This window comes from Dromiciops gliroides, chromosome 3 (genome assembly GCF_019393635.1).
Source record: "Dromiciops gliroides isolate mDroGli1 chromosome 3, mDroGli1.pri, whole genome shotgun sequence".
NCBI classification, from domain to species: Eukaryota; Metazoa; Chordata; class Mammalia; order Microbiotheria; family Microbiotheriidae; genus Dromiciops; species Dromiciops gliroides.
The window spans coordinates 564,829,335-564,857,184 of NC_057863.1; the positions used below are offsets into that span (position 1 = coordinate 564,829,335).

The 27,850-nt window shown below is 35.3% G+C and overlaps 1 protein-coding gene across 1 annotated transcript in view; it reads right to left on the reverse strand.

The window, feature by feature from the left end:
• Positions 1-4,768: 4,768 nt before the first annotated feature.
• The window catches only part of NOX4 (NADPH oxidase 4), a 265,085-nt gene continuing 242,003 nt past the window's right edge, over positions 4,769-27,850 (reverse strand). Inside the window, 7 exon segments of the mRNA XM_043996145.1 lie at positions 4,769-5,238; positions 14,155-14,237; positions 14,240-14,258; positions 15,443-15,510; positions 19,677-19,727; positions 19,730-19,797; positions 27,691-27,810. Coding sequence (XP_043852080.1) covers positions 5,116-5,238; positions 14,155-14,237; positions 14,240-14,258; positions 15,443-15,510; positions 19,677-19,727; positions 19,730-19,797; positions 27,691-27,810 — 532 coding nt within the window. The 3' untranslated portion in view covers positions 4,769-5,115.

Here is a 27,850-nt window from a genome sequence, read left to right on the forward strand (position 1 = left end):
GATTTAGGAGGTTAGTGCCCCTCTCTGGGACCTGGGATAGTTGATTTCTAGGATTTGTGCCAGCTTTAAATGCTATTATTCTATCAGAGAATACTAGGTACATTTTGGGGCAGCCTAGATGGCACAGTGGATAGAATGCCACACCTGGAGTCAGGAAAATATCTTCCTGAGTTCAAAATTAGCTTCGTGACCCTGGGCAAATTACTTAACCCCGTTTGCCTCAGTTGCCTCAGTTGCCTCATCTGTGAAATGAGATGGAGAAGGAAATGGCCAATCACTTGAGTTTCTTTGCTAAGAAACCCTTGAAAGGGGTCACAGAGAGTCAGACATGACTAAACAAGAAGGAAAATTATGCTACTACTAGGAGGTTTCAAACTAGAAAGAATATTTTAGAGGAAATCAGGAGATTTGACTTCTAGTAGTTCCACCCATAACAATGGGCAAGTCAATGACCTTCCCTGGGTCTTGGTTTATTCTTTTGTAAAGTGAGAGGATTGGAATAAATGATCTTTAAGGTCCCTTCCAGCTCCAACATTTTTTTCCTTTAAAAAAAAAGCTTTATATAAATTTGTCATAAGAAATGTTTTATTACAAATTTTACTATTTCAAATATGGTATATTTTCCCTAAAATAGAGTATTTGAAATGGCACCAACACTGTTAGCAGCAACAACCTGTTTGCTTCTAGCAAGCTTGTTTAAATAATATAACATAATTTAAATCCATCCTCTATGGTGATGGTTCAAAACAAATGCCTATTTGGGAACTCAAGGCTTTCTGGTTCAACAGATCAAATCATAAAACTGCACCATACCTGATAAATCACAAAGCTTTTTTGTATTTGTTTTTATGCTCTTTGGCATTCAGAATCCTTGCAATGGGGGCTTTTCGAGTCACTGAAATGAAAAATAGCCAATCATTCATTTCAATCCCTTCCTTAAAAATAAACAAATTGAAAACTAAGTGATTTGTTATATGTTTCCAGATAAAAGAGACCTAAAGATAAGTCACCAAGCAAACAGTATGAAACAATTATGGGATTTGTAGAGATTTCTCTTTATGATATAAAAATACTGCCTCTTTTCCACAGAAATGCTCCATCAAAATGGACATGATTCTCAAGGAAAGAAAAACTCTGGTGGAAAGGTTCCTTTGAAAGAGTCTTTATGTTGTGGATGAAGCATAGAATTGAGGTTTTCTTTTTTCTTTCAACAAGTTCATGTCTTAGTATAATCTCAACAATTATATGAACTTTGTCCTACCTAATTAGGGCATTATTTAGAATTTTAAAGCTAGAAGAGATGAGATTATTTAGTCTGAACCCTGGATTTTACTGTCATGGGAACTGGAGACCACAGAGATGAAATATATCACTAAAGATCATGCATCTGATAAGATAATTCTTCAAAATTGCCTAATCTATCTTGTCAATTGATAGAAGAGGGATTTGTCCAAGGTTTAAAGTCTAAATATAGACAGAGTCAAATTTAAAATTCAGCTCTCTCAATAAAGTTCAGTGACTCTCAATCTACCACTAGTATATCTAACAGCAGCCACTGCATAAAGAGATTGATTTTGTTCTGAAATCTGGTGGAGCTATGTCACTAGAAACTGCTTTCTTTCCTTTTCCAAAAGAAAATAAGAAAAGAGGGTGTGCACTTTTTGATTTAGCAATTGTAGATGGTTTAAATAACAATTAAGAGCAATGAAAGCAAGCTACTCTTAAGACTAAATTTCTTGGTCATTTCACAATTTAAACCCTGATGACTCACCTAATGATGAGCCTTATATACACTCCAAAAGTGTGAAACTTTGACTTTGGAAGAAGCTAAGATGGTCAACAAACCAAACTATGTCCTGAATTTAACACACCATCAAGATAGAATTTAGGGTGATGCCTGCTATTTCTTTGGTATAAAGAACTATCAGAAGGGAAAGCTGCAACTCCAAATGCAAGTCGCCACCTACTTTGCAATATATAATCTTAGGGAGTTGCATGGAGCACTGATAGGTTAAGTGACTTAATTTTGCAAGATCTTACAATCACTATGCCTCAGAGGTAGTGCTGAAACTCAGCTATTCTTGGTCTGTAGGATTGCTTTCTCTCTACTATGTGAAGAATTCTTAACCTAGATTTCATGATTTATTTTTTTAAGAAAGATTTTGGTAACTATATTTCAATATAATTGGGTTTCTTTGCAATTTTATTTTGTGCCTTTAAAGACATCATTCATAGAAGTCCATAGCTTTTACCAGACTTCCTGAGGGGTCCATGAAATATAAAAAAGGTTAAAGCCACTGTGCCATTCCAATCTATGCCTCTTAACTTATAATAGCATTGAAAATAGGTATGGCATATCATTGGAGAAAATAATTTTACAGTAAATTACTATTATAGGACACCTTTCCTGACATGCCTTTCTCCCCTCCCTCCCCAGCTGTTAGTGTTCCTAACAGGGGAAAAAAAGGACAACTTAATTTTGTATATATTTATATTTAGTGTGTGTGTGTGTGTGTGTGTGTGTACACATTGTACCCAGTAGAATGAATGCTCATTGAAGGTAGTAACTTTTGTTTTTGTATCTTCAGGACTAGTACAATGCCTGACACATAGAAGGAGCTTAATAAATGTTAGTTAAGGAATGCCATTAACTTAAGGAATGTATTAACTTAAAGGAAAAAAAAAGTCAGCTTCTTCTCTATTCAAGGAATCTTCATATAACACTCCATGAGTTCCTTCCATTTGATCAGTTAGCTCCAAATGATTTTAGAGCAAGCCTTGACCAAATCATTATTGGTGAATCTGAGTCTTGTTGATATTGATTACATATTACAGCACCTTCCCCATCTTTAAGACTCTCCTTTCCCTTCCACAGTTTTTTGGTTGAAAATAATGTTTCCTTCTTCAAAATTCTCAAGGTATCTCCTTTCTTCCCATAATATTCTGTGGGGAGTTCCTACTTGACTGTGGGCTGTATTCCCACAGTAGACAATAAATTCTTTGACAACAGTATCTCTGTTCAGCCCAACCCAACTCCATTCCATTTCTGTTACCTACTAGTATATACACACATATAAATAAAAAATATATATATCTTATAAGTATATAATTCATATATATATATAGTAAAGGGAAGGTACCAGAAGTGTAAATGTGTATATATATGTATGTGTATATAAACATATTATGTGGGTATGTTTATATATATATACAGACACATAAACATACAAATATACATATGTCTTATATGCACAAAGTTGTTTGTATATTATCTTCCCATTAGTATGTAAACTCATTGAGGGCAGGGACTGTATTAGTTTCCTTCTTTGTATTTCCAGTGCCTAGCAAATAGTTGCCATGTAATAAATTCTGGCTAACTGACTAGGATCATATTTAATCTTTGAATCTTCAGCATTACTTTTGAAAATGTTTGTTGAATAATGTTGAAATATGTCATGTATAAATAAACCTGCATGCCCAAGCCTGATTTTAAGCCATTGTACCATATTTGTGAGTGATTGAGTGATGTACACACATTTAAATAGCATAGATTTTGATTTTCAGTGAAACTCTGTCCCTATTTGAGCTAAACATTCCATTTTTGTTTTGTTTTGTTTTTTAAACGGGAGTCTCAGTATAGTTTAAAAATAGGAAACAGTAGAAGGAGGCAGAAATTGAATATAATGATAAGAATATTATATATCATTCCTGAAGCCCAAAATATTAGACGCTCTGCAAAGATAACATCTTTACATACTGAATTATTAGCTCTGTTACTTATAATAACTGATTCTTAATGCCAGAGTGAAATTCCAAAAAATTTAATGGCATTTGCTGGGCAAAATAGCCACTCCCCTCTTGTGTAGGTACATATACTTTCAGTGATCTCAGAAAGCTCCACAGCAAAAGAATGCCCACAAATATCTATTTCTTTGGAAGCCAAAAACAGAAGTGAAGTCTTTTATTCTCTAAATGAAATATTAAGTATCTCTTAACAAAGAAGGACTCTACCATGAGAAGACAAAAAGAGCAGAAGGGCTCAAAGGGAGTGACTATCACCTGAAAAACTTTTCAGATATAACATCCCTCATTTTCTCCTTAATCTTTTTTGTATAGAAGTGTCATAAATTCATGATATTTTAAAAGGGGAAAAGTGCTGTGAAGCCATCTACATTCCCTTCCCTCATATTAACAAATAAAGAAACTGAGGCTCAGAGAGGTCAAATGATTTTGCCAAGATTATACAGCTAATTAGTGGAAGAGGTCCTTTGCAGTCTCAGGTTAGTGTTTGTTTTTCCATAGACCAAAGAAGATAAGGATAGGCTGTAAGGGCATTTTTAAATTCAACCCCTTGTTAGGGAAAGTAGAATCCTTAGACTGAAGACAAAGCCTAAAATTAAACATCATATATGTATAGATATATATGTATATATGTATGTATGTGTATATATATTATATGTATGTGTGTGTGTGTATATATCCATACTCACACAACATATATCATCCCATAGTCCTAGGATATATAGGTATTAAGTGGAGGTATCAGCATCAGTAGTGAGGTGGCTAGATATTGACAGAGTACCCGTATCAATAAAGCATCTTAGCTTCCTGTGTCTAATGTATTCAGCACATTTAATTTTTCAAATTAAATCTATTTTGTTTATATGCAAAGCAAAGAAGGTAGTCTGACTTTTATATATGAATTTTTAATTTTGATCAATCTGGAACCTGTTCAACTAAAAAATAACTGAAGGACTGACAGAGGCAATCAGCCTCTTCTGGAGAAAGTTCAGACCCTCAATGGGGAGCTCCACAATCAGCCATAAAATCAACAGTGTGTATCTAACAGCTTTCTTTTAATGCAAGCAATTGAAGACCAAATCATGATAGTCCACATTTTGCTGATCTTGTTGGTTCCCAGATTAAAACCATAATATGGATGGATTATCATTCTGCCATCTCCCTTACATTTCCATTTTAAATAATCATAAATAAGAAAACCTCCCTATTCTTGGGCACTTATCTGCTGGTTTGTGGCTGACTTTAGAAGTCTCAAAAATTGCACTAGATTCTTTTGAAGAGTCCATCTTTGTCCTTGTCTGTCCTCCAATGCTTTCAGCTGAAGGACTCCTTATTGTATTCAAATTTGGTCCCATAAGCATTGTTCTGGTTACTCAGTTGATGAAGAGTCTTGGAAATAGAACTGGGTCCACAACAGAAAAACACCAACTGTTTTTCCTGGTAAGAATTAGGAAGGTTGGGGTAGGGAGGAGAAAACCATAGAGATAATTAATTTAGTACATGAAGATAAATTTATTACATGAATTATGACTTGCATAGCAAGATAACTATGGAAAGCTCTTTTGATTGCTGCACATTATAATAAAAAAGCATGTTATTTACCTCATTCTGTTCAGACAAGATCTCTGGATTGATTGAATATACTATCAGTACATATTGAATTCTAATTAATAAAATTAATAAATGAATTTCTTAAGACTTATCCATAATGGATATCCAGAACCAATCTGGGACAATTGATTCCTAGTACAGGGAGATTTCTCCATTCATTCTTTTCCCATGAATCACTTCATATTTCTGTTCCTATGATAAATCACGTTTACCTTTAATGGGTATATGAAATCAGTCATTTCATATACACATGGACTTATCAAGAGGGTTCCTATTATTCATTAATTCATAATATTAAAGCATATTTGTTGAATGAAATGATGATTGATGATAATAACAACTTCTATCCCTCTATAAAGAGAAGAACAAAGAGCACTGGGTTTAGAGCCAAAAGCCCTGTATTCAGGTCCTGACTCTACCAATTATTATTTGTAGGATTTTAAGCAAGTCCTCTCTCTTTTTTTCTTATTTATTTGTTTGTTTGTTTGTTTGTTTAGTGAGGCAATTGAGGTTAAGTGACTTGCCCAGGGTCACACAGCTAGTAAGTGTTAAGTGTCCTGAGGCCGGATTTTGAACTCAGGTACTCCTGACTCCAATGCCATTGCTCTATCCACCTGCTCCACCTAGCTGCCCCTAAGCAAGTCTCTTAATACAATCGACCTCAGCTTCTCACTCTGGAAGAGGTTGGATTAGATACTTCTAAGGCCTTTTCTAGCTCTAAATCTATGAAACTACAGATTCGCATAGTACTTCAATATTTGTAGAAAGTGTTCCATATAGTATGTTATTTGAATCTCAAAAACACTTGTGAGACATGTGCAGTTTTAATTCTCATTTTACAAGTCAGGAAATCTATAATTCTATGAATACTTTACATAAAAGTAATTCCACAAATCATTATCAGCTCAACTGATATACCATCACTGGATTGTTAATAGTTGCACCGTCTTAAAAATATACACCTTAAATTAAAGGCGTGGAAACAATAGTTCAGAGGATCTCATTAGATGCTTAAAATAGAAAATATGAGGGGGAGAATCAAAGGAACTGGGTTTGAGTCTGACTCAAACAGTAGTAGTGTATCTATCAGCACTTTACTAATTACAGTTTCATTCTCTTCATCTGTAAAGTTAAGATACTAATATTCAGGCTGCCTTCTCCCAAGACTGTTTGTAGGAAACATGTTCTTTAGCTTATAATGTACAGTATAAATTTGTTGTGTTTGACTATTCTCCTGGATATATTTAAGTGTATCAGGCAGTTAGGAAGCCCACAAGTGTAGTCCTGGATGAATTATGTAAATCTATCCACACTTCATTGAATTTTGCAGGATAGTCTCATGCAATCTTCTAGTTAAAGTGTGATGCCTTTAATTTATCTTTTTCTCAACTCTTTGTTCTCTAAATCTCCTCTTCCAGAGGTGGGGGGTGGACAGTACAGAATACGGCAAATCATAGGTAAAGAGAAAGGGTGATGCCGACCAAAGTAATCTTTATGGGGAGGAAAAATGCAGACCTCTTAAGAATACATAATATACATCCATAAAATAAGATTCTTGATAGAAGGAATAGTTTCTTATTAGTAGTTTAGTTTAGTATTTTTCAGGTCTACCTCCTCATGCAATAGGTGCTTAGTAACATTTACCTTATTTACTTACTGAATGAATGAATACAATACTTCTCATACAAAAGGTAAGAAAATTATGGGAAATTGAAGAGCAAAAAGTATACTCATGTTCAATTATTTTTTTCACCTTGGGTAAGTGAATTTTCATCCTGACTAGACTGGTAAACACTTCTTAGTTTTATCCTATTTGTTAATCCCTATTTTTGGAATTTGAACATTATTGCTATTAATTTTGTTATTCAAATTATATTAAGTTGTTATATAAAGTAGTATTGGACAAATATATTTCTTCACATAGTCTTTCTATTCCCCACTTTTATTCCATTTCTTTCCATTTATTGGGTGCTTTCTGCCTCAAAAAGTTGGATGAGTACAGCAAAAAGTTGTACTGAGCTCTCCTCAAAATATTTTATATGAAAATCTTGCATAAATGATACAGTTTTAATGGGCATAATGGATAGAATGCTAGACTCAAACACAGGAAGGAGATGTGATTTCAAATTCCAGCTCTGAAACCTACTAGCTGTGTGTCCTTAGTTGGCCTCCTCTGTAAAATGAAGGTTCCATCCAACTCTAAATCAATGAACATTTAAAGAATGGTCCCACAGCAGACAGTGAGAGTGTAATACAAAATGTCAACAGCAGATGGTGCATACCAGCTCCTTTGAGACATTTTCAAAAACAACAGCCCAGTTTGTGAGCTGACCAAGTTTTTTTTTCAAATAAAAAAAGAAACAAAAACAAAAATGAAACAAAAAATCCACAAGAGCCAATAAAAAGCAAGGACTACAGCTCAATGATTCCAAATGAATTAGCTGTAAATGACCCTTTATTCTATTGGTAACTTTGATTTCCAAATTAAGCAACTGCAAGAAAGGAGACCATTACAAGATTCTATCCCTGCTCAAAATACAAAAAACCCTCATCAGAAGCTGGTTCTAAAAGCAACAAGATGTTTGACATTGTAACTAGCAGTGTCCATATAGGTTAAGATGGAAGTGTTACCCCATCTAGTTTCTGTCTCCATACATACACAAGCCAGATAGAACCTACACAAGGACATGTGTGACCTTAAATGGAGAGACATGCATGGGCACATTGTTGAAGGGCGTACACACATTAATAACGCCTTAAGATTAGGGAATCTTTCTCTACTCAGTGCCATAGCAGAAAATGGTTAGCACGAGTATGATTTAATACATGCTGATAGACTGAGTAACTAGAAGGGATATTTACAATGATAATATCAAGAGGCCCGAGAAATTATTAGAGGAGTATCTAATAAGGAATTGTATGTCTTTTGGAGATGTATAGAGTCGAAATTTCAGTCAGTCATGTCTGGTCAAGGGCAATTAATATACCATCACTCCTGTTTTTTAACAAATACACTTATATATAGTGTGCTACAAGTATGAACAACCTTTTCTCCTCCCTCCTTTATTATGAAGCTATAGTATTACAGACATTCCTTTTCAAAGTGTTTTTCCAAGTAATTGTCATAAGTAAGCTTTTAACTAACTTCCTTTGTACTAATTCTAATGTCTGAATGCTGGGTCTGAAATATTTTCTGACTATAGGAATACAGTTGTCATGGGTAGATATAATCACTTGCTGTAGTCTCTTGAGGAAAAGTTTTAAACAAAATCATGTACCTTTCAATTTGTATATTTTAAATATACTTATAAAATCATCTATGGAGAAGGACCTCTAAAAGTCCTATTCAAATGTCTCGTTGTGGCATGGAGGTGATTCTTGCTTCTTGAATGATAAGTAATAGAGTTAAACCTCTGACAATCTCACCATGTTGGAAAGGTTTTGAGTTTAGCCTTTGAACAGTCTATTTTCTTAGTTAATTACAAAAACATATAGCACCAGGAAGGTGGTCTCTGAGTGATGATTTATTTTTTCATGACAAATAGTAAAGAAAAAAAATAGCCCTAAGTCATTGAGGAGCAAACTTTACCTATGTAGTGATGATGGCAGAAAAAGAAAAAGGGGGCAGAGCATCTATAAAATGCATAGTATAATATAACCCTCCACAAACTTCAATTTGATTTCTGGTACTCAAACTTGGGGAAGCCACATGAATTAGGATTACATAGTTTGGACAGATATGTATTGGTTGTACTCTCCAGAGGTAACTTCTGAATTGATGAAATCACAGCTTCATTGGAGTACTGAGAATAAGAAAGCTATATTCAAGAATCAGTTCAGGTCATATTTCCTATGGAAAACCTTCCCTGAGTTCCCCCAAATTAGCGCTCCCTTCTTTATTTTATTTTATTATCTTATTTTTTACTCATGTTTGCATGTCATATGCCTCATTAGAATATAAGACCTAAATACTAGGGAATGTTGAATTTTTGTCTTTGTATTCCCAATGCCTTAGAGACAATCAGAACTTATACACATCTATTAAAAGCAAAGTGAAATTTAATAATATACAAATGACTTGTCTTATTTTAATTTTTATCTTTTAAATTGTTCTGTGGGGCAATGAGGGTTAAGTGACTTGCCCAGGGTCACACAGCCAGTAAGTGTTAAGTGTCTGAGACCGGATTTGAACTCAGGTCCTCCTGAATCCAGGGCTGGTGCTTTATCCACTACGTCACCTAGCTGCCCCTACTTGTCCTATTTTTAAACAATTGTTAAAAATAAACAAAAAAAGGCAGTTAAAGAACCAAGGTTCATATTGTGCTAAACCTGCAATAGTCAAATGAGTATTTATAGCCTCTGTGCTACAGAGATGGAAAAAAGAAGCTGGGGCAATGCTACATCCTGTTAAAGCTATATACCAGATTGAAAGAGGTCTATACCACCCTCCAATTTCTATTTCTCTGTGATTCTAGGCTTAAAATAAAGAAAGCACTCACAGGAAAGTGGTCAAGTTATTTCCTAATACATTTTAGAGAAAAAAGTGCAGAGTTAAGATTAAGAAAAGAAGGGGGGGGTTTCTCTCTCTTCTGTTGTATAGAGAATACCCCACACACTTATGGAACTAACTCTACTAGTGCAAATAACCTTGGAATGAAGTTCACACTGAGCTTCCTGCTGCTGAAAAACCATTGAGAAACAAGGTTCAGGAAGTTTTAATGTGATTTCTAAGGCAGTTGTAAATTAAGCTGCAGAACCCCAAATTTACTGAGAGAATAACAACTGAAGACAAATACGGATAAGTAAAAGGTTGAAGACATGTATACCTCAATCTACAGGGGATGGAACCTTCATATTCTTGCTTTCAAATAAGATGTCTTGGTTGTATATAAACTCCCATATTGTTAGAACTGAAAAAAGCCTCAAAACACATCTAATCCACTAGGCTTATGTTCAAAATGAGAAAATAGATATAAAGATGTTAAGTGACTTTTGGATAGATAGCTAAATGAAGGAGGTAGAGGACTAGAATGTAGATCTTCTGACTTTCAGGCTAGCAATTCCTCTACTCCTTCCAGCACCACCATCCATGCTATAATGCCTACCGGATGTCAAGTATATAGCTATAATGTTTTCATCAATTTCTTATTTAAAAAAAAGGTATGATGGCTTTGCAATCAGAAGTCCTGAATTCAAATCCTTTCTCTGATATACTTGCATTGCCTTAGTAGATAATTTGATTTCACTGGGCCTTACCTATAAAATGAAGGGATTGTATTATATGGCTTCTGGGTCCCTTCTAGATGTAAATCCATGATTCTATGATCTTATTCACTAGAAGAAAAAAGTCAGCTTGGCTATTCTAGGTAATTATCAATGTAGTCAAAACCGTACTAGACAAGTAAGTGGATATGAATGAGTCACTTAAACTCTGTAGTCTCAGTTTCCTCATCTGCAAAGTGAGATAACAGTACCTACTTGAAAGGGTTTCATGTTGTTGAATGAACTACTATATGTAGAGAGCTTTAAAAACATTAAATGCCATATAAAACAGGGCAGCTAGATGGCGCAGTGGCTAAAGCACCGGCCCCTGGATTCAGGAGTACCTGAGTTCAAATCCGGTCTCAGACACTTAAACACTTACTAGCTGTGTGACCCTGGGCAAGTTACTTAATCCCCATTGCCCCGCAAAACACAAAAACAAAAACAAAAAAATGCCATAATAAACATCAACTAAATTACATTACCATAGAGGTAGTTAGGTGGGACAATGGATAGAGTGCTAAAATAAGGAAGTCCTGAGTTCAAATCCAGAATCAGATACTTACTAGCTGTGTGCTTCTGGGTTAATCACTTAACCTCTGCCTCAGTTTCCTCAAATGTAAAATGGGGAAAATATAGCACCAAGCACCCACCGTTGTTGGGAATATAGAATGATAATAACATTTGTAAAGTTTAGCACAGTGTTTGGCACATAGTTGGTGCTTAATAAATTCTTGTTCCCATCCCTTCCCTTCTGGTGGTAACCCAAATGCAAATACAGTATCCTAAGCCAAATGATATTTAGGTACAGCCAAGTGATTTGATCCAGTCCAATGCATCTGATACAGCCCAAGAAAATTGTCGAGAAATATTGACAATGATAAATCAGCCAGCTTGTGAAATAGCAGTGGAGTATGTTAACAAATATATATATATATATATTTTTTCAACTTATAGATAGTCAATTGTAATTGGCTGGCATTAATTTTCCATCATTCTTGTTTTTATAAGGACACTGAGTACCATAATATATGTTCATATTATGAACACACTTTCTCTTCCCCTTTTTTATGAAATCATAATATCACAGACATTTCATTTTCAAAAAGTATTTTCAAGTGTTTACACAAGTTAGATTTTTAACTGACTTCCTTTGTACATAGGGTGTAATGTCTGAATTCAGGGTCTGAAGTATTTTTCTGCCTAGAGGAATAATAGTTGTTGGGGCAGATGTAATCAGTTTCATCCAACTAAATGACATGACTGGACTTGAGATCATCATATAAAAAGATAAGATTTCTGTTTTATAAAAATATATATTTCCATGTTTTTTTTCATGAAAATGTTCCTTTATTTGCAAGAAGGGAGAGGGGAGGAGGAGAGAGAAGAGATGAGAGGACAGGAGAGGAGAGGAGGAAGAGAAGAGATAAAAGGACAGGAGATGTGGCAGCTAGGTGGCGCAATGGATAGAGCACCGGCCCCGGAGTCAGGAGGACCTGAGTTCAAATCTGGCCTCAGACACAACACTTACTAGCTTGTGTGACCCTAGGCAAGTCACTTAACCCCAATTGCCTCACACACACACACACACACACACACAAAAGGACAGAAGAGGAGAGAGAAAAGGAAAACGGAGAGAGAGAAAGAAAGTGGGAAAAAAATGTATCAGCTAAACTAAGCTACTGACCAAGAATGAATAGTTGGCTCAGTCTGAACAGTGGATAGGATGAAACAAGGAATTCCATCTGGGTAGGGAAATTAAGATAATGAGTAAAAAGAAAGTAAAAGAAATCATTGAATATATTCACAGAGAGTGTTAGAATTGGTGTCTAGATTAGTTTTGAATGATGTATGAATAACCAATTTACCTTAAAAAAGGAAGCCATGGTAAAAGAACCTTAGGGAAGTTGGTGCTTGGTAGCTAGGTGAGCTCAGAAAACCTGAAATTTGAATGCATGTTGAAATCTGAGTGGAACTAAGAACTAGGAATGAAAAAGCAGATTGCTCTTAAAACTAGGCAGAGGATGACTATATTAACATATATTGCTTGTGTGTGTGTCTGTTGTGTGTGTGGTATATATATATGTTTGCGTGTGTATGTGTGTGTGTTTTCTAATGAGGAGGGGATTCAGAAGATGAAGGAAAAGAGGAAATATTCCCGAAAAAGCCTCAGGGAAGTAGCCCTAATCAAGCAGTGAAATAAAGATTTGCACTGAAATCAGCAGTAAACTAGATGTGTAACTTTGAGGCAACTCCCTTGATTCTGCACCTAAGGTTCCTCATCTGTTATATGAGGATATAGGACTCAGTTCAGTTCAATTAATAAACATTCAGTAAGTACCATATAAGGCAGAGAAACACTTTTCTAGGTCCTAATGATATAAAGATGAAAAATATCACTTAACTGACACCAAGGTCCTTATAATCTACTTGAGCTGAGGGGAAAGATATAACATATAAATATGAATCCAAGCTAGGGTATGAAAGAAGCAAAGGAGGGATCCAGGCAAGATGTTCTAAGAAAAGTTGAAAAGGAGAGAACATTTTGAGTTAAGGGAAGGGAATTGGAGTTATCAGGAAAGGCTTCATGGATGAGGTCACACATGAGCTGAACTTACACAAATACATGGTAACTTAGATAACAGGAAACAGGAAACCTGTTCAAAATGAAATGTAGAGGATAATATGCTCAATAATATTAAGTAATGGTAGAAAAGGTCAGAGTGAAATCAGATTATAAAGAGCCTTAGTTTTAACAGCATCTGTTTTTATTCTATAAGCACTAGGAGGCAGAGAAGCTTTTTGAGCAGGTGGTGAGACTTGTATATAAGAAAGATGATTTTGGTGGCTCGGTGAAGTATAACCTGAAGAGGAAAAGACTGGGAGAAGGGAGACCAGTTAGGAGGCTTCTACAACAATCTAGGTTCTCTACTACTCTGGATTTCTAGAACCTAGGCTTACCTTTTTGCCATGATGAGATATAAGTGGACTATCTCTATTATAATATTTGCTTATTTGGGTCAGTCTTTTCTCCACTGAGGTGGATAGTTACAGAATTTCTATATGCAGTTTTTCATAGTCATTCTCTAATACTAATATTTACATAGAGCTTTAAGATTTGCAAAGCACTTTGTACATGTTACCTGATATTATTCTCACAGCTCTGGGAAGTAGGTGCTATTATTATCCCATTTTACAGAGTAGGTAACTGAAGAAGACAGAGGTTTAAGTCACACAATTGGATAGTGTCAGAGGCCAAGAATCACAATAAAGACTTTCTGACTCGAGAACTATTGCTTATCTACTGTGCCACCTAGCTCCAACTAAAGTTCATCTAAAAAAAGTATTCTAATAATTCACCCAAAACATTTCAGTAGTGGATTGACACCAGCTACTACAATACCTTAGAAAAGCTAGCACAACAAGGAATGATATTAATTTAATCATTAACCACATTTCAAAATGCTATAGGGTCAGTACTTACCCTCTGTTACATTTGGCTATTTCATCAAAGAGAAGGTTCCATCGAGGTCTTCCAATAAAAAGTCTAGAATTCAGGCTTGATACTTTTCACCAATTATTTTCTGCCAAAATACAATGTTCCATTCTACATGAATTTACAGATTTTTCAAGATAACCCATTGCTCTGACATTATTACTACTAACACCATGGCTCCCTACCAAATCCCTGATGAAGAACATTTAAGAATTAAGTGGCAAGACATTAAGAGTTACTTTTAGCATTATTCCTTTCTTTTTCCCTTTAATTCCTACAATTGTCTTGAATGTCATTCTTACAGACTGCTGATTTTCTTTGACTTGTTTCCATTTTATTTTTTTAAACAACCATAGTATGTGACAGAGAATATGTCCTAATTACTCATTCTCAGCATAGATATTTTATAGACACTGTTACAACACAAAGACTTGTGTCATAGCTGGCTCATTATACAAATGAAATGCTACAAAATGAGCACCAGAGATTTGGAAATATATTCACAGTTATGGACTAGTTTAATATAAAAGAATGATCTGACAGGTCTTGGGTGCAGTGCCTATGTATCCAATGGTCTCTCAAGAAATGTTTATTGACTTAAATGCTGCTTACAATTGACACAAAAAAGAAAACAGAATTAAATAAAGGGGGGTTGGAGTAGAAAGAGATCTGATTTTGCTAGCAGACAGAGCACTAGACAGGGATTTTAGGAACAAGTCAGGATATTAACTGTGGTAGAATGGCTAACACACAGTCATACTTTAATGTGTAGGATAATACAGAATGAAAAACAAAAAAAATCAAAAGTCAAATAAAACCAGTGAAAGAAATCGACTATAAAGCTCTACAGAATATGAGTTGTGATCACCATTATTGTTGTTATTAATGCCTACTTACACATCTACCTAACTTTTCAATGTTTGATTTCTTGTAAGGAAATTAGGGCAAATGTACATTCATCTTCCTTCTCTGTTGTCACCACTACTACCCCCAACCCATCACAGAGAACCTCATGAAAGCATACCTAATGGTAATGGCTCTATGTAGACAACTAGAAGATATTGATGGTATCAAGGATAAAAAAAAAAAAATAAGCACAAAACTCTGAAGAGAGGGCCCTTGGGACAGAATGTTTTAAAATGCCTAAAAGACAGCTTTTTGCTTGATGTCTTCTTATTTAAATTACCTGAGGGATTCAGCTGCTATGCTAGGTCTCCCCCCATATCGGGCCCGATAAGCTTTCTGCAGTTTCAGAAAGCCTTAACGACATACCTGTATTCCATCTGTTTGACTGAGATACAGTTGGATGTTCACATAGTCAGGTCGGTTCTCCTGCAAAGCTGGGAGGATATATAATAAGATACCAGCACATTGTTTATCTTTCCTGTATACATCATTTTCCTGCCCAATTCTATGTTTTTGTGATTCTAAATTCTGCCAATATCTGGGATTTACATATCACAAATCTAATTCTGTATAAAATATTGTTCTAGGTATTGGGGAAGATTCAGGGTAGAGAAGATATAGCCTCTGTCCTTATGAAGTGTGTAAGTAAATTACAAAAGATACAAAAAGTACTAAGTCATATCTGAGGAGAGGTCAGTATTCATAGAATGAGATAAGTACAGATAGAAGAATTGGAGGCATTTGAGCTGAGCATTAAAAGAATTGGTTGAGGAGGCAGCTAGGTGGCGCAGTGAATAAGCACCAGCCCTGGATTCAGGAGGACCTGAGTTCAAATCCAGCCTCTGAAACTTGACCCTTACTAGCTGTGTGACCTTGGGAAAGTAACATAACCCTCATTGCCCCACAAAAACAAAAACAAAAACAAACAAACAAAAAGATTGGTTGTGATTTCGTTTGAGAAAAGGAGAAGGAACATTCCAAGAATAGGGAGCAATGTGAGCAAAGATAAAATTAGGAAATCACAGGGTATTCAGAGGACAGCTAGTGCTTTCTCTCTGAGATTACATTCTTTGTATTTATCTCTTATGTACAAGCATGTTGTCTCCTTCATTAGAAATGTGAGATCCCTGAGGCCAGAGACTATTTTTAACCTTTTTTATATATCTATTGGTTACTACAGTTTTTGACACACAGTAAGTATTTAACAAATGTTTATTGATTAATTGACTGATAGGTAACAATGGAGAGATATGATTATACAATGCATAAGGAAAATTAGTCAGGCAAATAGTGAAGGATAAAATAGATGGCAGAGAAAATGAAGATATATAGCTGTCCATTATGGGGAAGTAATTTAAATAATTCAAATGGTTTGTGAAATATCTTGTTGAGGATTTTAATGGAACTACATGCTGATTAAATTTTTCAGTAAGGGTAGAAGCCAAAAGAGCTTCAAGGTTTTAAATAAGGGAGACTGGGTGGTAGCGCTAACAAAATATAAACACCAAAAATTCAGGAGGAGCAAGTCTAAAAGTGAGATGAAAGCTCAGTCTTGAATATAGTGAATTTTAAGTAATGGTGAGAAATCTAGATCCAAGTATTTTTAGGTAGTTATGGTTACAGGTCTGGAAATCAGAGGAGAGGTCAGAGCTAGAGATACAGACTTGGGAGTCATGGAGGTAGAATTTGAAAGCCTGAGAGTGAATGGGATCACCAAAGGATAATTAGAAGAAGGCCAGGGACACACCCTTGAAAGAACATTCAATTTAGGAGATAAAAACATTGAGAGCCAATGACAGTAATTTTAAAACAACAACAACGATAATAACAATAATAATACCTAGCATTTATATGGTGTTCTAAGGCTTGCAAAAGTACAGTACAAAAACTTTCATTTGATCTTCACAACAACCTTGGGAGGTAAGTGCTATTGTGATCATTTTACATTTGAGGAAACACTATTAGTGTCAGTTGAGGAAACTGAGACAGGAAGTACTTAAGTGAATTGCCCATAGTCTTGCAAATACTAAGTGACTGAGGTTGGGTTAAACCACAGGGCCTTCCTGATTCCAGACATAGTGATATATTCACTGCACTACCTAGCTGCCTCTAGAACTGAAGAATAAGGATTCAAAATAAGTTACTAGCCACTAAATGGATATTGCAGACTTTTAAGAGAGGTATTTCCTTAGGAGTAACAGGCAGGGAGCAGCTTAGGTGGCACGGTGGATAAAGCACCAGCCCTAGATTCAGGAGGACTGAGTTCAAATCAGCCTCAGACACTTGACACCTACTAGCTGTGTGACCTAGGGCAAGTCACTAAACCTCATTGCCCTGCCAAAAATAAATAAATAAAAATTAAAAGTTCATTAAATAAAAAAGAGTAACAGGTAAAAAATGTCAAATTGAAAAGCATTAAGGAGAAAATGAATAATAAGGAAGTACAAGACAAGAACTCAATCAACGAATAAGCATTTATTAGATACCAAATATGTACCAGGAACCAGGGTACATGCTGGGGATACGAAAGCAAAAACAAAAATACCTGCCCTAATTGTCTCTGGGAAGATGAGATGTCTGTACATACAGATAGATAATTTAGAGAGAGAGAGAGAAAGAGAGAGAGAGAGAGAGGAGAGAGAGAGATCTATATATAAGTAAGTAAATATATGCATATATCTACTTATAGGGTTTTTTTTCCATAAAAGTATTTATAGGGTTGTTTTTGTTTTTTGGTGTGTGTATAAAATAAATACAATGTAAGTTGTTTAAAGGGAGGCATCCCCATCTGGGAACATCAAGAAAGGCCCCAAGAGGGCTGTTGCACTTGAGCAGGGGCCTTGAAAAAGACTAGGGATTCTAAGAGACAGAGGTAAGGAAGGAGTCCATTCTATCCTATGGAGTAGGCTACACACAAGTCTATGTGGAGACCCAGACTAGGAGATGAAATGGCATGTGTGAAGAATAGCAATAAGGCAGTTTGGTTTGCTAGTGGAGTATAAGTATCTAAAAATAAAAGACTAGAAAGTAAGTTGGAGTTAGGGTGATTTTAAATGTCAACTATTTGTATTTGATCCTAGAGGTTAGAAAGAGCCAGGGAAATTTCCTGAGAAGAGGAGTGACTTAAATATATCTATATTTTTAGGAAAGTCACTTTGACAGTTGTAGAGATGAGGTGAAAAGAGAGGACTTGAGATATGAGACCAATTAGGAGCTAACTGCAATAGTCTAGGAGAAAGGCAATCAGCTTCTGAACTAGGATGGAAGCATATGAGCAATCTACTTTATGCATATTTTTGAATATTTATAAAGATTATATGTTCTTAATTATCATAATGAATAATATTTAGGTCTAATAACTACTTTGGTTCTATGTTTCTATCCATCCTATTGGGATCTACTAAGAAGTAAATATAAGTTGAAACTTAGAAAATGATGTTTAATTTACTCCATATTTCAATTCCTACCCATTAGTTAAAGCCCAATTTAAATGCCACCTCCTCCAAGAAGCTTTGCTTGCTATCCAAGTCAGTAATATCCTTCTCCCTTGGCTTTTAAATAACACTTTTTGTTATGTTCCTCTATCCACACTCACCATGTAATATATATTATGTATTATAATTGCACACACTTGTACTTTCTCTTTTTACTAAAGTGTACACTCAGGGGACAGCACTTTGTCTTACCAAACTTCCTCAGAACAAGAGATAACATTCAGTATATAGTGGGTTCAGAGTACAGTAGGGGCTTAAAAACAGTTTGCTGAATTGAATTGTTGGTACCTACTACTCACAACAGAGAAATATTGCACTTTAAATTCAGTCCCTAACCTCTTCAGGACAGGTATAGTTACCTGTAAAGCAGATACACCCTAAAGGCAGGCAATAAGAATGTTAACAAATTTAGGATCCTCCTTAGAACCCAACAGGTTTATATAGCACCTTCACAGGTTTGCTGTGCAGAAGAGCTTTGCAAACCTTAAAGTGCTATAGAACGTGTGGTTATAATTAGTGAAATAGCAACATAACTTTGTGCATAGTGGAAACTTAATACATTTTTGCTGAATGAATGATGACAAAGAGAATCTCAGAATTCTGCAATTAGAAAAGATGGAAAAGTTGTCCCCTTTTCCCTGTTCTAAGATACTGCTTTGAACATAATCAGGAGGTGGGGAATAGGTGTGTGGTGGCATCATCAATTTAGAACTGGAAGATGAGCTTAGAGGTCATTTATTCTTCATTTTGCAGACAAGAAAAATGAAGTGCAAAGAAGTGCAGGTCTCACTAGGAGTCAATAGCTAGCCCAATGTGAGATCCCAGGTCCCTTGCCTCTCAATCCACTGATTTTTCCCACTATACCATGCTGAGACTATATATTCAAACACTGTGCTTCCCTGATAGGGCTAAAAACTCTGCTCTCCCTAACCTTTCACTCCCATACCCAGTTTTTCTTTGTTTTGTTTTGTTTTACAGAGCTTTATGACACATTGGTAGTCATTGACACAATCTAGCTAAAAGTCTTAACTGAAAGGCCAGTATCAGAAAGAGCTGACTTTATGCCCTAACAAACAAACAAATAAACCCCCCCCATCAATTGTTACTTGACCAGATTACCTTGTTATGCAGCACACAGAGTAAATCTGCAAACCAGTGAAGGATTGTATATCCCTGCACACCCAGATGAAATACAGCCTTCTGAGCTTGTATGGTCTCCAGTCATCCCTTTAAAATTAAAATGCCATGTTAGGGAATAAAGCAGCAACAAGCAATTAAAGTAACGCCTTAGAAAATGTACTTGCTATTAGAAAACAATCAATATGTAGAGGAGCCTATTTATAACTCAAGGTCTGAAGATGCATCAGGGGCTGAAGCCCTTTATATAAATTTAAAAGAAACACTGGTACCAAACCTCCATGAAATGATGCATGTATCCCAGGAGTAAAGAATTTACATCTGAGGACTGTCTACTATGTATCACCATATCACCTGTCAGATAAATCGATGCAAAGAGCTGACATATATAAATCAGAATACCAGTTCTGAACTCTTAGGGGAAAACAAACAACAAACAAACTGGATTTCCCTGGATTCACATGGCTGAAGAGAAGTCACTCCAAAGGTCATTTGAATCTTGACCTGGCTTCCCCGAAGTCCCGCCAAGAGTCATTCCAGAAAATGGGTTGTTTACCCTACTTTTAAAAATCTTCAGGGAGAACATTGCACAATACCCCTATGTAATGGATTCCAGTGTCACAGCATTCCAAGAGTCTGTGTTCCTTTTTATATGATGATGATGAACTAGTTCTGAGGTTAAGAATTTGTTCTCCCAACAGAGGAGATGCCCAAATAGTCTCTAAAGCGCTATTGAAAACAAATTACTATGGCTTGGAAAATACTGTTATTTTTCTATGTATCTCTAATGTCCTCAAATTTACACAATGCACCTGATGGAAGGAGAGGAAAGAGAAACACAGCATACCTAAATATATTTTTCTTGCTTATTTTTTATTTTTACATTCCCCAAAATGAACTTTTAATGCAAAGGTTTATGTCTACTTAGAAAGAGACAGGAGTTTTTTTTATTTTTGTAATTTCCTGCTGACTCTTTTCTTGAGAGTTTTTATGGCAAATAAGACCATATCAGTGAACTTCTGCTGACAGTCTCCAATTTAAAGGCAGCTGATGGCCGAACATTTCTGGATTAAGGACTTTACTTGGATCCTCTCCATTTTGGCCTGGCTGAATCAGTTGGTTGATGCTCAGAGCAGGGTTCAAGGCTGGCTCTCGGTTTTTAATTTTCTTGTTGTAGTTTTTGTTTTGTTTTGTTTGTTAGTAATCATGGTATAGTGTAAAGAGGGATTCTACTATTACATAATAAGAACTAATATTCTGTGTTATATTAAGGTGTTTTCTTGCATTTCACACATATTGCCCCATTTAAAATTATAGTTACTGTACTGGGCCAAAATATATTAATATCTCCCTCTTATCTTTGTCTCTGTCTCTGTCTCTCTCTCTCTCTCTCACACACACACACACACACACGCATGTTAGGATTTAGGCACATCAAAGTTAGGCCTCAAATACATATATAATATGTTCATCACCTAGCCTAACTTCATTTTTAATAAAAAGCTACAAGAGAGCTTGCATCATGGGGGTTTCTGTTTCATACAGACTGACTGTCATTTCCTTATTGTCTGATTAGTCTATTTCACCAGAATTTTTGAAAGAATTGACCAATAAATCTTGCTAAATTGTTGATAGGGGCCAAACTACATATTAAATTCATTTGAGGTCCAAGTCTCTATTAGGAGCACAACCATGGTCAATAATAGTTTCTAAATGGGCATATCTTTCTTATTTTTAACAGATTCAATTAAATTGTACAAGTCAAAGTTTCAGAGACAAGGGATATACTCTGTGATCTGTATGATATACAAAAACTACTAGCAACAATAAGTAAACTAACATTCTGGTGGAGGAAGTCTGATATGTTTTTCTTAGTTATACATTTTTCTTTTGTAAAATATTTATTTTTAACATTCATTTTTTTTTAAAAAATCATCTCCCAAAGTCTCTTTCTCCCTTCAGCTCCTTGCCAACCATTGACAAGGCAAACAATATGTTATCAATTATACATATGAAATCATGTAAAACATATTTCCATATTAGCCATGTTGTTTTAAAAAAGCAAAAAAAATAAAGTAAAAAAAGTATGCTTCAATTTATATTCAGAATTCATCCATTTTCTCTCTGGAGGTAGATATAGCATTTTTCATCATGAGTTTTTTAGAATTGTCTTGAATCATTGTATTCATCAGAGAATTAGCTATGTTTTGATACTACAGCTAAAACATGTGCTTTATAAAAATGACCACATGTTGAATATTGTTTCTCCACTGATAATGGTCTATTTCTACTCAGACAGATTATGACTCTTAAATATTTGGAGGTAGCCAATCCAGTTTTCAAAAAATTGATATGTTTCAGGTAATATTATTTTACATACTATAAAATTAGGATTCTATAGGACAATAGAGGGTTCATTTGGTTCTTGCTTAAATTTGTCTTTATAAAAAGACTAATGATGACCCTTGAAATCAGGTCATTGATGCACCTTTCTCAATACTAATTATTAAGAAAACGAAATGTAGAAAATCATCAAACCAGTGATAAAGTATTTGTGAACCATCAGCAAACTAGATCCTCATGGGTTACTGTGATTTTGAGTCCTCAGCATAATGTGCAATTTGAATCATCATAAAATACCTATATCTTCAGTATAGTAATTGTTTTTCTTCTTGAATAATTCAAAATTACTTTTCAACTCCATCATTTCCCACTCTTATTCTGATTGAGAAATAGTAAAAATCCAATTCTGAGGGACAGCTAGGTAGCTCAGTGGATAAAGCACTGGCTCTGGATTCAGAAAGACCTGAGTTCAAATCTGGCCTCAGACACTTGACACTTACTAGCTGTGTGACCCTGGGCAAAGTCACATAACCCTCATTGCCCTGCAAAAAAAATCCAATTCCAAGGAGTTCTAGCTCCCAACTTCCTATGATGACACCTAGATATATGATTCTCACAATAAATTTTAGTATATCAAATCATCTACCATATTCCTACTTGCCACCTGTGTCAGTGGGAGAAAAAAAGGGATCATTAAATCTTGGAGTTAGAAAAGTCATCTAGTCTAATCCCCTACTTTATGCACATATTCCTAAAAAGCAGACCCTGACAAATGGCCATCAGGTTTTGTTGGAATATTCACAGTGACAAGGAACTCACAACTACTCAAGAAAATTTATTTCAATTTTGACATCTCAAATTAAGGGATTTTTGTTAATGTGGAGGATAAAGTCAAAGTAGAAACTGAATAGTTCTGCTTTCTGTCTTTAGTAATAGTATATTAGCTGTGTCAAATTGTAAAACCATTTCTTTCCTTTCCTTATTTTACTTGCTTTTCATAATTAAAACCCTTAAATAGTCCTTCACCTTTTTTGGGGGGTGGGAGTAATGTAGGAAGGAAGGAGAAGGTATAAGCTTCAGAGGGGATTCCCTTTCTCAGGAGATCTTTATAACAGAGAATCACAGGTCCGGTCCCAATCCCTAAGTCTATATATATATATGTAAACTAAAACATCTGAAGTTCAAGAAAATATTAGATCGACAAGGTTAGGCAGTGGTAGGGTGAAGAGTTTGCAAGAACCTTTAACCCATGATTATAAATAAGATATCTTCCAGGAAATTGAATTACAAATCTATTCCTGCTAGAATTTCTTTTTAGAAAACGGAAAATGACTTGGTGGTATCAGCAGGTATCAAATGTCATCATGTACTTAACCACCAGGAGGTAAGTAGCACCATCAGGCTCAAAATAACTGCTATGGTGTTATAAAAAACGAATGAGATTACAAATAAAAGTCAAATGTCCAAGAAATAGTAATTATTAAAATAAATATTTGAGAATAGGTAGCTACTTTGTGGGTAGAAAAAAGATAGGAAAATGTAGCTGGAATCATCTTGCTCCAGAGTGGAATTTCCATTCTTTTTTTTCCTTCCTTGCTACCTTCTTCCCTTCTTTCCTCCCACCCTTCTCCTTCATTCCCTTCTTTCCTCCTTTATTTTTTTCTTTTCTTCCCTTCCTTCATCTATCCTTTCTCAATCCTTTCTTTCCTCCCTTCTTTCTCTTTGTCTACTTCCTTACTCCTTTCTTCCTTCTTTTATCTCTTTCTTTCCCTCTTCCAATCCATCTTCTCCCTTTCTTCTTTTTTTCCCTTTATTTCAGTCTTATTGGTAGGTCTCTTTAAAAAACAAACAAAAATATCACCTTATCTTTTTTTTTTTTTGCCAGTATCTAATGATTTCATTGGTGTGGGAAATATCAGTGTGCAAATGTCCTACATCAACACAGATAAGCTACTTGGTGTAATATATTGTCTCTCAGAGTTGCCTGGAGCAATATTAAGTGAAGAATCCACTGTCACAACACTATTATATGTCAAAGACAAGACCCAAATTTTTCTGACAGAAAAATTGATATTTTACCATTCTGCCTCTCTTACTCCTCATTGGCAAAAAACTTTTGGCCAGATAGAGCTTAGTTGGCCAACACAGTACTCCAGAAAAAAAAGTATATAATGAATAACTGTTGTTTTATTATTTGTAGGCTAAGATCTTAGGCTTTATACTTAAGCCCATGTAGTATTTTTGATATTATCTACTATCTGATATTCTTACTAGATAAGGTTTAAATACTTTTTTTCTCATACCTACAAGGTGAAGGGATCATAGGACTTAGATCTAAAATGGATCCTTAAAGCTTACTTCTCTAATATAATCCACCACCCTCAATATTTTATAGATGAACAAGGTGAGTTTCAATGAAATCATGTTACTTTCCCAAGGACATCCAATTCATGGGTAGTAGGGCTGGGAATCCAACTTATGTCTTCCTCAAATCCTATATATTCTTTCTATGCCACTGTGATGCCTTTACCTAGGAAATTATGTATTGATTGAAGTAGAATTTTGACATTATAGGGAACAATACATTCAGCTGGCATCTAAGAATGGTGTTTTCCTTAGATTTCTTGTTGGCAGTAATGGGGAAAATATGGGAAGAGGGGTTAGAAGTACTGGACTTAAATTTGACTCTTTGCTACTACTCTATGTATACTGTGGGGAAAGTAATTTACCATTATGGGACACCAATTTATTTATAAGACCAGGGAATAGATGCTCTCTAATTGCTCATCCAGCTCAAAATCCTGTAACCCCCAGTGGTTAGCCCATTAATATTGAGGTCCTGGGAATAAAAGGTTTGAATACTAGAGCCCTGGAATTTGTTTCGTGCTGGCTTAGTGGGAACCTTATGGGAAATGGAGACAGGGGAACAAAGACTTCAGGGCTTCACTCTTTAACCCATGATTAGTAAGACTCTGATCAGGATTGAAAGTAAGTCATGTGGCACAGTAGAATGAATATGAGATTTAGAATTGAAAGCCCTGAGTTCAAATGACAGCACTTCCATTTGCTACCTGTGAAACCTAGGGCAAGCTACTCAAATTACCTGTAACTAACTTTCATCCTCTGCAAAATGAGCCTAGACAAAGTTATTTTTAAGGTCTTATTTATTTCTAAATCCATAATCTTATAATGTTATTCTCCTAAAGAGAAATTGGAATATGGGAAGTCTGCTACCTTGCTAGAAGGGTAGGAGTAATTTAGTTTTTGTGTTGTTTTTTTTCTTTCATTTCTTAGACATTCACTGGGGGAACAAGAGGGTAACATCATTTTTTTTCTCACAAAGCATATGGCTCACTTGCAGACAATGAGAAAAGATTAAAGGGAAAGGCTGGAAAGAAGAATGTGTCATTCTAGACTAATCCAGTAAGTCACATGATTGGGGATTTGTGAAGTGGGATTTAAAGCCTTCTAAATTCCAGATCAGCAGTACCTGGATGAAGTCCACTGTATCTCTAAGGCACTTTTCATATTAAGCAGTTTAATGCTGACAATGACAGAAAAGATGCTTTTGAGTAAAGGAAGTTTCTTTTTAAACATTCATTGGCAAGTATTTAAGATACTGCCAATCATTAAGAATGGTAGCATTCTGATATGTAATGAGTAGAAAAACTACTTTTGTTTTACTATACTGCTACTTTTTGCATATGAAGCAAAACAGGCCAGGATCAAGACAGTTTGGGGTAGAAAATGATCTGTAGTATAAATAGAAAGGCACAAATTTCCTTTTGAACAATGTAGAAGGATTGCTTAGTTTCAACAGTTTAATTTATAAACAGGTAGATATAGATAATACTTATTAAAACTAGAGAATGTGAACATGACACATAGTTTCAAGGGTACCAAAGAGATAGATGACTATGTTGAAGCTTTTAGAGCTAAAAGTATGACTAACTCAGATAATTTGCATATCATGTTTATGACTGAGGGTACTATTTCTTAAAAATGAGAAGATCATATAACATTTGGATACTGAGGTATGATTTTAAAAGTGACTATTATATGAAAAGTGATTGTACATGTATAACCTATATCCGATTGCTTTCTGTCTTGGGGGATGTGGAGGAAGAAAAATTTGGAACTAAAACATCTTATGAAAACAAACATTGAAAACTATCTTTACATGTAACTAGAAAAATAATAAATACTTTTGTGATTTAAAAAAAAAAGACTTGAACAAGGTGACATATAAATACCCACAGGAGCAACATTGGATCCCAGCTTGGACTCAACCCACAGGTTATTGTCTGGGACTTGGAACTCAGTTGTCTGAGATGTAGAATACCTGGAAGGGCCATTGATTACCTAATTATCCCTTTGTATAGAGTTAGGGACTGGACTTGGGATCCCAGCTGAGGAAAATTCCATCTACATTCAGGTTGACACCTTCTCTACAACTTCCAGTCTCAGTGAGTTGCTTAAAGCACTAAAAAGATAAGTGATTTCTCAGTGTCACACAACCTGTATATATCATAAATGGAAGTTAAAATAAAGTTTTTCTGGCTTCTCTGCCATTGATCTATCAAAAAAAGAAGAATGTTAAGTAGGAGAAGTGTATTTACTTTGGAAAGTGTTACCCTTTGAGAGAATGGGAATGTAACTGTGTGGTGGTAGTCTATCTCCAACAACTTAGATATTTATAGTCTAAGAGCAGGTTGGAGGGTGTGAGCCAACCCCAAAGACATATGACATTGAGGAGAATCGTTATACTTCCACTATAATATCATTTGCAACATAACATTTCTGTTAGATTGGTCATGTAATGTAAAAGCTTCCAGGGAAGTTGTGGTATATGAATGTAATGGAATACTATTGTGCTCTAAGAAATGATGAGCAGGAAGAGTTCGGAGAAACCTGGAGGGTCTTGCATGGGCTGATGATGAGTGAGATGAGCAGAACCAGGAGAACATTGTGCACGGTATCATCAACATTGTGTGTTGATCTACTGTGATAGACTAGATTCTTCTCACCAATACAATGGTACAAGAAAGTTCCACGATGAAAAGGCTCTCCAAATCCAGAAAAAAAAAAGGAACTGTGGAATATGGATGCTAATGGGACCATACTATTTCTTTTGTTTTTGGTGCTGTTGTTTTTTTTTTTTGAGGTTTTTTCCTTCTTGCTCTGATTCTTCTTGAATAATATGATGAATGCAGAAATATGTTTAATGTTATATATCAGATTGCCTGCTGTCTAGGGGAAGGGGGAGGGAGGGAGAAAAATTTGAAGTTGGAAATCTTATCTAAACAAAGGTTGAAAACTTAAATAAATAAATATTTTTTTTAAAAAACCTTCCAGGGATATATATATATATATATATATATATATATATATATATGCATATACACACATATACATATACATATACACATATATGTACGTGTGTGTGTGTGTGTATCACATTGGTAATCAGTGAACTAGATAATCCTCTCCTTAGCAGGCAACTTTGTTTATTTATACTGCTAGAGGCTGAAGTCTGAAAGGCACTGCATATAGTAAAGAGATAATCTCTTGAAACAGTAATAGCTTTCTTTTTACTAAACATTGACTAAAGGGCTTATACAATATATCAAAATGACATACAGCAATGTGTTGAGTATTGATGCAAAAGGAGTCACTCCAATGCCTCCAGCCACGCACAAGCTGACTTCATAATTCAATGATTCCTCAAAGGGACTTCCAAAAGGTCCATCAATATACAGCCTGCAGAGAAGATAGAGATATGGAAGGCTTAACAAGGACA